The sequence below is a fragment of the Bubalus bubalis genome, chromosome 5 (assembly GCF_019923935.1).
Source record: "Bubalus bubalis isolate 160015118507 breed Murrah chromosome 5, NDDB_SH_1, whole genome shotgun sequence".
In the NCBI taxonomy this organism is placed as follows: Eukaryota; Metazoa; Chordata; class Mammalia; order Artiodactyla; family Bovidae; genus Bubalus; species Bubalus bubalis.
Genome location: NC_059161.1, coordinates 61,722,256 through 61,735,128, shown reverse-complemented (window position 1 = coordinate 61,735,128; position 12,873 = coordinate 61,722,256). Strand labels below are relative to the sequence as shown.

General features: G+C 37.0%; 1 protein-coding gene across 1 annotated transcript in view; it reads right to left on the bottom strand.

Annotated features, from left to right (window-relative positions):
• Window positions 1-12,873, bottom strand: part of USH2A (usherin) — a 940,802-nt gene that overhangs the window by 634,529 nt on the left and 293,400 nt on the right. The window contains exon 23 of the mRNA XM_044943197.2: window positions 6,007-6,237. Coding sequence (XP_044799132.2) covers window positions 6,007-6,237 — 231 coding nt within the window. The remainder of the gene's footprint in view (window positions 1-6,006; window positions 6,238-12,873) is intronic.

The following is a 12,873-nucleotide window of genomic DNA, read 5'->3' as shown; positions in this document are numbered from 1 at the left end:
GTCTTCTTTAAACCCTCTGATATAACCCAAGATTTGAGTAATCATTTTATATTGAGCAATTTTCCCCATATCACTCAAGTTATTCCTAGAATTTGCCCCATAAATTCTTTGGATTAGTAGAGAAAAAGAACAAAATTATGTTAATTCTAAATTGTGAATGTGGTAGTTTGAGCATTCTTTGGGATTGGAACGAAAACTGACCTTTTCCAGTCCTGAGGCCATTGCTGAGTTTTCCAAATTTGCTGGCATGTTGAGTGCATCACTTTAAAAGCATCATCTTTTTAGGATTTGAAATAGCTCAGCTGGAATTCTATCACCCCCACTAGCTTTATTCACGCCCTAAGGCCCATTTGACTTCACACTCAACTGGACTGAATCATAGAAAAAGCAAGGGAATTCCAGAAAAACATCTACTTCTGCTTCATTGCGCTAAAACCTTTAACTGTATGGATCACAAAAAACTGTGGAAAATACTTAAAGAGAGGGGAATACCAGGCCACCTTACCTGTCTCCTGAGAAACCTATACGCAGGTCAAAAAGCAACAGTTAGAACCAGACATGGAACAACGAACTGGTTCAAATTTGGGAAAGGAGCATGTCAAGGCTGTATACTGCCACCCTGCTTATTTAACTTACTTGCAGAGTAAATCATGTGTAATGCTGGACTGGATGAAACACAAGCTGGACTCAAGACTACCAGGAGAAATATCAATAACTTCAGATATGCAGATGACATCATGGTGATGGCAGACAGCAAAGAGGAACTAAAGAGCCTTTTGATGAAGATGAAAGAGGAGAGTGAAAAAGCTGGCTTAAAACTCAACATACAAAACACTAAGATCATGGCATCTGGTCCCATCACTTCATGGCAAATAGATGGTGAAACACAACAGAAACAATGACAGACTTTATTTTCTTGGTCTCCAAAATCACTGCGGATGGCGACTGCAGCCATGAAATCAAAAGAAGCTTTCTCCTTGGAAGAAAACATATGACAAACCCAGACAGCATATTACAAAACAGAGAGATCATTCTGCCAACAAAGGTTCATCTAGTCAAAGATATGGTTTTTCCAGTAGCCATGTACGGATGTGAGAGTTGGACCACAAAAAAGACTAAGTGCTGAAGAACTAATGTATTCTAAGTGTGGTGCAGGACAAGACTCTTGAGAATCCCTTATACTGCAAGGAGATCAAACCAGTCAGTCCTAAAGGAAATCAATGCTGAGTATTCATTAGAAGGACTAATGCTGAAGCTGACGCTCCAATACTTTGGCTTCCTGATGCAAAGAGCCAACTCACTGGAAAAGCCCCTGATGCTGAGAAAGATTGAGGGCGGGAGGAGAAGGGGATGACAGAGAAGAGATGACTGGATGGCATCTTCAACTCAATGGACACGAGTTTGAGCAAACTCTGGGAGACAGTGAAGGACAGGGAAGCCTAGAATGCTGCAGTCCATGGGGTCACAAAGAATAGGACACGATTGAGAGACTGAACAACAACAACAAATTGTGAATATATTATATGAAAGAATGACAACAAAACAGTTAAATCTAAGTGTTTTTAATCTCACAGCTGCCTCAGTAATAAATTCTATTTTGAATTTTTGAGCCTACTTAAATACCCTATGCTTATCGATTTGGAATTTTAGAAGTTAAAGGAACTGACCATTCAGTACAAGTCTCAGGTTAACAGATGAGCATGACTAGACCCACATGAATGTAGTTCATCTAATGTCTCAACACTAGTAGATTAATTTAACTGTTTTCAGTAACACATTAAATATCACATTTTAATATAGAAATTGCATATTATTCATGCCCCAGATATGACATTTAGGCAAACATATGTGCAGCAGCAGATGAATTAACAGAATAATGATTTTACAAATTGCAGAAGATTTTATAAAATCTGTCTCATAGTAGGTATTAATAAATATTTGTTAAATGAGTAATAGGTGATAGCTAATATTGAATGACTATAAACTTATCTATGTGTGCAAAGTTTATTGGATGAACTATCCCATTTAATCCTAACCTACTTGCCTGATATCAGTATTGTAAGTAGTATTATGTCAATTTTAATAAAAGGGAAAAGAGGCACACAGATGATTAAGTGGTTTGTCTAATTATATTTAACTAATAAATAATGGGGCTTAGATTTGCAACATATCTATTAGTCTGCTCCCAATCCCTTATTCTTAATTGTAAAGAAATGGGGGGGGGGTGTATTTATACTATGATGCAAATGACTGATAATACACCCTTCCTAAAAATTAGACTTTTGAAAGAATATTTGTATGAGAAAAGAAAAGGACTAATGACAGATTGTAAAAAAGATTAATCTGGTTCATTTTTCAACCCCAAAGTATACTTTAATCGAGTTCATTTACATTACTAAGCTTAATAATTTCTATATTAAGCAACATAAACATATATTCAAATATATGAATCAATATTTGAATTGTTTTCATTCTACCATTTGAGGTAAAAATATTTAAAGCAAATATATGGAAGAGGAGGGAGTTATATGAAAGATTCATTTCTTGAACTATAGTAATAAGATAATTTATACTGAGACTTTCAACATATTGCTATGACCATGAAATATGTTGTGAGTATATTTACAAATCTTGTTATTGACGGGTGAAATCTCACATTTTTCTTGTATAAAATATGTATAAAAATACACATCATTGTATATTTGTGCTTGAGTTATTTGATATCTCCATTCATATTTCAGGAGTCATTTTTAGTTAGAGTTTGAGATTTTGAACTGAATCAAAATAAAAGACATCTGAGTTCTTCTTATAATTATTCACTTTTTAAATATAATTCATCATCTTAGAGATGTCCAGGATTTGCTTATTAAATTTTCCTCAGAATATAGAAATTGCATGAAATTTATAGGAACATGAGTTGAAAGCACTATTTGGCGCAGAGCACTTCGGCACATTTAAAATAATTTTTTCAGTGTTAGAAATATCTAGTTTTAGGAACCCTCTAGAATTAATTGATATAGAAAAAATAAACTCACTCCCAGAAATCTTTGGGGATACAAGTAAATAAATAATGCCAATACTACTATATATTTTTGTTACTTGAAAGGGCTTCCCAGGTGGTGCTGGTGGTAAAGACTCTGCCTGCCAATGCAGGAGACACGTGTTCTATCCCTGAGTCAAGAAAATCCCCTGGAGTAAGAAATGGTAACCTCCTCCAGTATTCCTGACTGGAGTATTCCATGGACAGAAGAGCCTGGCAAGCTACAGTCCGTGGGGTCGCAAAGAGTCAGACATGACTGAAGCAACTTAGCATGCACATTACTTGAAAAGCCAAAAACCAAAAGACAAATCCAAAAAGTTTAGCAGTGTTGGGTAAAACCTACTACTTTGCCTTCCACCCTCATTTGTTACTTTCAGATACTTGTTCTGTTCTGTCTCTAAAGAACTGTCCATGGTTGCTCACTCCCCCTCTGGCAAAGTGCCAGCTTTTGAACCAGAAGACTCTGAATTCACATTTCAATTCAGCAGCTGTGGCAATCTGGGGGACCCAGTTACTGGAACCTCATTTCCTCATAATCCAGGAAGGGGAAAATATCTTCCATGGTCGTAGAGGGAATGAATGACAGAATGTACAAGGAAAATAAATGTGCGATGCTAACTACACCTTTCTACATAAGAAGATACAAATTACAGGAAAGCCATTAAGTTACTTTTGTAAACTTATCTTGGCTCATTGACTGGGTAAATTTAGTTAAACCATGACCCAACTCAATAAAAGTATCCAACCAAACCTGCCAGGTAAGCCAAAGGGTCAAACCAATAAATAACTTGATGGAGACCTGGTTACTTTCAAAGTTAACACAGCCTTCAAAGCAAGCCACGCGGCTCATACAAAGGAGCACATGAGGCCCCAAAACGTGCCTAAATGCAGGAGAACTACTTACTCTCCAGGAATCACCAAAGCTCCCGGGAGTCGTTCAAGCCAAAATTGTGATCTCCCTGCCTTGTCCTTCAGATGATGTGGACTCCAAACACATTTTCTGTGCAGCTGGAAGCTTGGTTACAGACAGAAGGATCCTGCTTCGTGAGGCCCGTGTTTATGGCCTAACTTTTTTAAAGAGGAATTTGGAAAACTTCCCAGATGCTGCATCTGCCCCTAGCCCGTGCACCTCGGAGTCTAAGGCCGGCGAGGGAGGCAGCGCAGACGCTAAATTTATTAACGGTGGATGGGCCACTCTGTCTTTCACAGCAACAGCAGTAGGTGATCCCATCGAAAATCTGTCTGCTGGCTAGCTAGCAAATCCAAGCTGACATGCCTGCCGCAGCGCTACCCCGATGAATGGCAAGAAGGCTGATTCCTCGAAGAAACACACCACAAGCCAAAGGCCGGACCAGGAAGGCAGTTCCAGCTCCATCCGAGAGAAAGTCTTTTACTTTCTACCCACAGGTTCTTTTCTAGATACCTATGTTTTCTTTTCATTCCTTTCTTTGACTTTTACAAATAGTAAGCAGAAGTTGAGTGTTGTCAGGGAGCTTGGTGATTGAATTTCTAATACTCAGGGAGGAGCTGGATGTACTAGGCCAGTGGTTACTCTTAATATATTAATCTTAATGTATCACAGATTCATTGCAAACACACATCAGCAGCCAGCCTCACGTAAAAGCAAACCATTTACGACTTTAAGTAAAAATAAAATGACACCCCACCTATGTTTCAGAGCTCAAGTTCCATTTCATTGTCCTCAACATACACAATATTTGAAAGTCTAGCTATTGCTCCAAAATTAGGTTCTCAGGAGTTAAATTAATATCATTCTGAGTTTATAGAATCATATATATTATACACTTTGCAAATTCTTTAAATAATGGTAAACTGTGTATTATGAATAGTTACTATTTTATATACCTACAGTCAAACAGTGCTTCTAAAAACTGTAATTCATAAAGCAAAAGACTTCCAGATCATAATACCTGTAAAATCAGGAACTGAGTGAGACGCACGAGGTTAGCTCACACAGTGAGGGTTGGATCTGGTGTTAGATGAATTGGGAGATTGGGATTGACATATATACACTATGATACTATGTATAAAATGGATAACTAATGAGAACCTACTGCATAGCTCAGGGCACTTACTCAGTTGTCTGTAGTGACCTAAATTGTATGGCAGTCCAAAAAAGAGGGGATATATATATACGCATATAGCTGATTCATTTTTCTGTACAGCAGAAACAAAGCATTGTAAAGTAACTATACTAGAATAAAAATTAATTGACAAAAGAAAATAGAAAAAAAACAAGAAAATGTTTATATTTTACTGGGGGTTTTTGCACTGATTTTTATTTGAAAAATATTGTATTAAAATATTATTTACATGGACAACTGAGTTTTTGGTGCCTTAAATATTGTGCCTCACTTGCTTTACTCTACTTCTGACCCACAGAAGGTAGGCTTTCCCTGAAATTACTTTTTCCCATAATGCTCTCAATAGAACATAGGGTATGAACAGTTGTTACATTTTTTAAAAAACAGTTACATCAAATAAGTACTAGGAATAGTTAGTTAAACAAAGTTAAATAGATTTCTTACACTTCTTTTCAGAGACTGTAATAACTCAATGTGTACTACGCATCTCCAATAGCATGGGGCATTTCTCAAACTCATTTGCCACAGAACTCTTTTCCACAAAGGAAGAGAACACTCTGAGGAACACATTCTGGTAAATAGCATCCAAGAATCATGTCCAGCACATACTTTGATCCAATAAGGCTGCCTTCCCACATCATTTTCTTTCTTTTCTTTCCTCCACTTACACCTCTTTCCCACCCCCCCAGAATACTAAAAAGAAAAGTATGTCGACACAATCAAGCTCAAGTATAAAAAGACTATATTAGCATCTCTATAAACAGGCATAGTAAAAACTCATTGTAAAGGAATATTAGAATAATAGAAAACACTTTTGGGGCTTAAGTGCCTCATAAGGAAAGTGACATCAAGCACACTTACCCGTGAAGTCTGTATTGACCGGGTGAGTGGAGCTGGGGAACTTATAATATCCATGTCCTGTGAAGCGAGTCCCTTTCATCACCATGGCCCTCGGAGCCGGTAGAGATGGCTCTCTCCTTTCCAGCTGATACACAGGAGAAGGTCCATTCTGCTCTTCAGGTGCCAGCCACCTAAGATGCATGGTTGTGCTGTTGATTCCTTCAACCAGAGGCGGCCTCAGTTGGGCTGGTGCTAAATATTAGAAAACCCTTGTTACTTTCAAGAACTTGGCTTCCATCTCTAGACACCGATATGTACATATATGTTCACATGCACCTGTGTACAGTATACTCCAGATCAATTATGGTCTCAAGGTTTCTATGGTTCTAGAAACTGAAAACACAAGATACGATTTGTATTAAAGGCAACTAAAGAAAATTTAGATGACTAACAAATACTAAACAAAGTTTTATTAAACAAAGTTTTTTCTTGTATTCTCTCTATTCTTTCTTGCTACCTAGCAGACACTATAGAGTCTATTGCTGCCCCACCCAGATTCCCTTTCCCAAGCTGGAGCTTCAGTGCTCCATCTTCTGTGCTTGGTCTTTAGTGGCTCATGGCTGCTCCATTTTCTAGAGAATTGCCCTGCCTGAGTGGAAGCTACAGGATCCCTGGTGAATCCTGTAGCCAGGGACTACCAGCCAGTGGCTACTGATCACAAAGGGCAGAGTCCCTTGTCTTAATGTGGTATCAGGTCAGGGTTGCAATCCACAGAAGCCAAACAAGCAAAGGAAATGTTTGAAATGGGCTAGTTAGGGAGATGAGAGAAAGTGTGGAGACTGAGAAAAACCAAGTGGGGGACAAATGGTCACCAACTCATGCCAGCCAATGGATGACTCGGGAATGATGAACCAGTGTCGCCAAATCTTTTAGTTTGTTTTTTAAAAAGTCATTTTTTGTGTAATTTCCTGATTTTTTTAAAGCTTAGAAACTGGTCTAAATTAAAACAAACAAATAAGCAAAAACTGCTCTGAAAACCAAACAAAGCATCCACGTGGAAGAAATGAGCCTGAGAGCTCAGGGGGTTGCAAATTCTTCTCTGGGCACCACAGACTTCGGGCAGGCTCAAGGGTCCTGAAGAGACCACACGACCACTAGCAGGAGCCTGAGCCTTGGGCAGTCAGTGCCCCATGCTCACACGCGTGCTGGGGCCACGGCGTGATCTGAGGTTCAGGGACACTGAAAATTCTGTGGAGCCTCCCGGCAAATCTTCAGAGGGATAGATTTAAGACTTTCCTTAAAACCCACTGGAAATGGATCAGATTAACAACTGAGTTGTTGAAAATGAAGGCCCATTTTGATTTTGATTTTCTTAAAGAGTCTGTATGATGAGATTCATATCCACTGTAAGTGTGTCAGCTGGATTTGAGTGGTGAAAGTGAAGGGAAAAAATCACATGTCATAATCACCGAGCTTATTTACTATGGACCCAAGCTAAAGCTGTGGACTGTAATTTACACTTCTATTAACGCAGCCTTGTATAGGCACAAAGTCTTTGTCTGTTTCAATAAATGTGAATTAAAATGATGTGAATAAAAACAAATACCATTAAAGCAAGAAAACAAATTCACCTAAATCAACTTAGAACAATTACCCTTTGTTACTTTCTAGAAAGCTTGGCCAGCTTTCTAAAGAGAAACAATTGTGATTCTATTTTCACTTTTAGTAAAGAAGAAAGTGCACTGAGCAAAAAGTTTAACAACTTAGATAATTAACAATTTTGTTCATCTTCTGCCACTGTGAACTATGTGATATTTTTATTCTTATATAAATTTATACATGATTTCCTTTACTCTTTGCCAAAAATGAGCTAAATGGTGGGCTCTCCGAGATTTAATTCTATATGCTATGATTTCTCTTCAGAATAATCCAAAACAAAACAAAAAGCTAAGCCATGCAGAAATTTCTTCTCTCACTAAGCTCACCTTCAAAGTTTGGAGTTCCATCTTTCTATTAAATCTTCAGCAAGCCATCACTGGCTATAAACTTAACTGGGAGGAAGGACAGTCAAAGATTTCTGAGTCTGGGGCTCAGAGAAGCAATGAAGGACCAATTCAATCTTTTTGGAGTGTCTAAATTTTGCTACTTAGAAGCACAGAAGAGGAATTTTGAGTATTTCTGCTATGTTTTCTGTATTCCACTTTAGATTCCCTAATAATCTGGGATACAAAGACTTGAATGTTTTAGTTTGAAAAATATCATCTATTTCAGAGATGTTCAACTTAACTTTCTCAGTGAAAATATTCTCGATTTGTACTGTCTGATAAGCACTAGCCATATATGATTATTGAACACTTGATGTGTGTCTATTGAAACTAAGGGCTTGAACTTTTAATTTTATTAATTTTAAATTTAAGTAGCACTATATATAACTACCATGTTGGACAGCAAAGACTTAGCAAATCACAAATCATACATATTTGATGTGTTGAAAATAGAAATTCCATTTTAACTATTTAATGAAATTATGAGTAAACCTCCTGTACTTCTTAATAGCAGAAGAATTTTATTATTTCTTTTTATTTTAAAATTTAAAAACAATTTTATTGGAGTATAGTTGATTTACAATGCTATGTTAGTTTCTGCTGTACAGTAAAGTGAATCAGTTACACATAAACATACATCTAATCTTTTTTAAGATTCTTTTCCCATATAGGGGCTTCCCTAATGGCTCAGATAGTAAAGAATCTGCCTGCAATGCCAGAGATCCGGGTTTGATCCGTGCATCAGGAAGAGCCCCTGGAGAAGGGAATGACAACCTACTCCAGTATTCTTGCCTGGAGAATTCCATGGACAGAAGAGCCTGGCGGGCTACAGTCCGTGGGGCAGCAAAGAGCTGGACACGATTGAGTGACTAATATTATCACTTTTACTTTCCCATAGAGGTCATTACATTGTATTGAGAAGAGTTCCCTATGCTATATAGTAGGTCCTTGTTAGTCACCTGTTTTATGTACAGCAGGGGATATATATCAACCCCAATACCCCAATTATCCCCACCCCTTTTCCCCCTGGTACTCCAATGTGCATTGCAGCACCATTTACAATAGCCAGGACATGGAAGCAATCTAAACATCATCAAAAGAGAAATGAAAAAGGAAGATGCAGTACACATATACAATAGAATATTACTCAGCCATATAAAAGAATGAAACAAGGCCATTTGCAGCAATGTGAATGCACCCAGAGGATTGTCACACTGACTGAAGGAAGTCAGAGAAAAACAAATATCATATGATAGTCCCTATATGTGGAATCCAAAAAATACGTTACAAATGAAATTATTTACAGAGTCAGATGTAGAAGACAAACTTATTTAAAATCAGCTTCATTCTCAAGGTCCCATTTGTTTGACATTTGATACTCTTTTACTTTATTCCAATCACCCAGCTGGAAGGAGATAATGAAAGCTTTGTACCATTATTTTATTCAAAATCCTTTCCCCAATGATACATCATCCATAATCACATCTTTTTTGTTGTTGTTTTGTTTCTTTTTTTTCATAATCACTTCTTAATCAAGAATATAATTTCAGAATCAAAGCAAAAGGAATGCTAGCAACTCAGTAGTTTTTTTTTTGGGGGGGGGGAGGGTGTTTGTTTTAATACCTACTAAAATTGAAAACATGCAATTTTAAAAATATGACAAAATGATTATAATCAATAAGCACAATTCTTCATTGAGAATCCACTAAAATTAATGTTTACTATTTAAACTCTAACAAGTAGTCAAGCATCTCTTCTAGACTCACAGAATTATTCCACTGAGCAGTAACAATATTCTTAGGAAGTCAACTACAGAGGAGTGGAACTAGAATGTGTGTGTATGTATTTTATTCACTTGTTTAAAAACAAATAAACACCTCTCAGCTGTCTCTTATAGTTTCACTTGGAGTCTCCAGCCCCCCTGAATGGATGAGCACTTAGTCATTATCTTCAGAGTTCCCTTAGTATCAGAAAGGGAATTTTCAATCAACTAAATGAGACTGGTCTCATACACATTCACAAGTATTAACAGAATGATAATAAGATAAACAGATACTCCTGAACTATTAAACACATGCATACAAACTTAGACTAAGAGACCAGGGAATAAAAGATTAAATCTCAGACCACCAAAGTGGATGGATTATAGGTATAAATTTGTTAATCACAAAGCAATAAATTAAGAGACATTATGGGATTATGGAAAAGTCATTGGAACCTTCTAGAGATTATATTTCACATTTTTTTAATTCAATTCTGCATGATTTTAGAAAAACACTTCAAAATTATGTGCCTCAGGTTTCTCTCAGACAATATAAGAATAAATTTTCAGTAAGACACCTTGAAAATAAGTTTTTAAAAACAATATAATTGTGTTAGGTTTTATAAAGCAAATTTCTATATAAGTACAAGACACTATTATTATGACCCAATAAAGTATCTTTCAGATTACATATTATAAAATGATTCAATTTATTCACATTCAGAATCTATCTGTATTTACTTAGAAAATTCTCTTATAAATGCAAACTTCAATATCCATCATTTCAAAGAATAACAAGATACAAATTCTGTTTCCACTTGGAATAAAATTACAATGCTCTTGTATTTTTTTGCATTAACTCTGTAATCCAATTTCTAGTCTCGCTCTTCTACTTATAATCATTCTTTTACAAAACACTCTGTAATATATATTCTTTTTTATGCAGCATGTATTACTTTATAATCTGATTAATAACATATCATAATGCATAAATTTACACTTGCAAAATTTATGTAGTGTGGAGTTTGAGCATCTTAGGATAAGAACTGAAGACTAAATGAGCAGAAGCTCTTGCTGATGACACCTCTTTAAAATCAAAACCGTGTTTTCAAGGAAGAGTTTGTTGTCTATGAAGACTGCATGGCTGTGTCAATATCTTAAAGCATCCTCAACTACTAGGAAGATGGAAATCTAGGAATAAACAGCCTTTCCTCTTTTCAGGGGTATGAGGGGAACACTAATATATGACATCCTCAGGCATCTTGTCAGTGAAAAATGATTCTGACTTTTTCTCAGAGATGCAAACCATCAAGGGAAATGTGATTTGCCAAATGCTGCTAGCCACAAACACCTGTGAAAAAGGGCACTGGGACCAGGACTCAGACATGATATCCAGGTTGATCACGAAGCCATGATTTTCCAGTTAGCAAGCACTCTCCAGTCAGGGTCAGAAGAGGAAAGGATTCTCCTCCTGACTTTCTGAGATCTCCCAGCACTCAGATAGACCTTGTTGGCTGGCCTATTCTCTGGCTGAGGAAAGAACAGCATCAGTTTTCCCATTCTCTTTTTGTTTACTAGTCTTCTTCAAGAGAGATGTATAGTGGAACTGATCTGGAAAGGAGAAACCTTAGGTTCTCTACTGGTCCTTTAAGACCCTACTTATGGAACATTGGCTAATCCATTATTTGGCCTCTCTGTTAAGTATTTCACACATTCATTTTTTGGGGGGAAAAAAAGCATATTGAAGTTTAGTTGATGTACAATATTATATAAGTTATAGGTGTACAACAGAGTGATTTGCAATTTTTAGAGGCTATACTCCATTTACAGTTATAAGATATTGGCTATGTTGCCTCTGTTGTACAATATATCCTTGCAGCTTATTTTATACATAATAGTTTGGCCCTCTCATCTCCTACCCCTATGATATAACTTCTCTCTTCCCTCTTCCTGCTTGTAACCACTAGCTTGTTCTCTGTATCTGTGTGGCTGCTCTTTGGGTTACATTTATTAGTTTGTTGTATTTTTTTTATACTCCATATATAAGTGATACAGTATTGTCTTATTTCACTTAACAAATGCCTTCCAAGTCCATCCATGTTGTCTCATTTGTAAGATTTCATTCTTTTTAATGGCTGAGTAGTATTCCATAGGGTATATGTAGGTCCATCTAGTCAAAGCTATGGTTTTTCCAGTAGTCAGGAACGGATGTGAGAGTTGGACTATAAAGAAAGCTGAGCACCAAAGAATTGATGCTTTTAAACTGTGGTGTTGGAGAAGACTCTTAAGAGTCTCTTGGACTGCAAGGAGATCCAACCAGTCCATTCTAAAGGAGATCAGTCCTTGGTGTTCATTTAAAGGACTGATGTTGAAGCTGAAACTCCAATACTTTGGCCACCTGATGCAAAGAACTGACTGATTTGAAAAGACCCTGATGCTGGGAAAGATTGAAGGCAGGCAAGGGAACGACAGAGGATGAGATGGTTGGATGGCATCACTGACTTGATGGACCTGAGTTTGAGCAAGCTCTGGGAGTTGGTGATGGACAGGGAAGCCTGGTGTGCTGTGGTCCATGGGTTCACAGAGAGTCAGACACGACTGAGTGACTGAACTGAACTGATATGTACTACATCTTCTTTATCCATTTATTTGTTGATGGATGCTTAGGTTGCTTTCATATTTTGTCAATTATAAATAATGCTGTTATGAACATTGGGGTGCATGCATCTTTTCAAATTAGTGCTTTTTTTAAATTTCAGATATATACTCAGGGGTAGAATTGCTGGCTAGTATCTCATTTATTGAAGAGCAGGACAGACCCGATTATACCTATGATCTCTTCCAGTTAGAAAATTCTGGCTGAACATTTGCAAGTAGTACTTCTCAAGAGCAAATCATGAAGGGCTGTTGGACATACAGGTCCCTCATCCCTCCAGGAACCCAGCCAATTTATCCCTGCAACTCTGAGTCACCTTGTTCTTTACCATGGCACACAAATATTATGATTTTTCTGTGTGTTTTATGATATAAAGAAAGTCCAGAAAGCATTTCTTTTCAAGAATTTAAGGTGAATCACCTTCT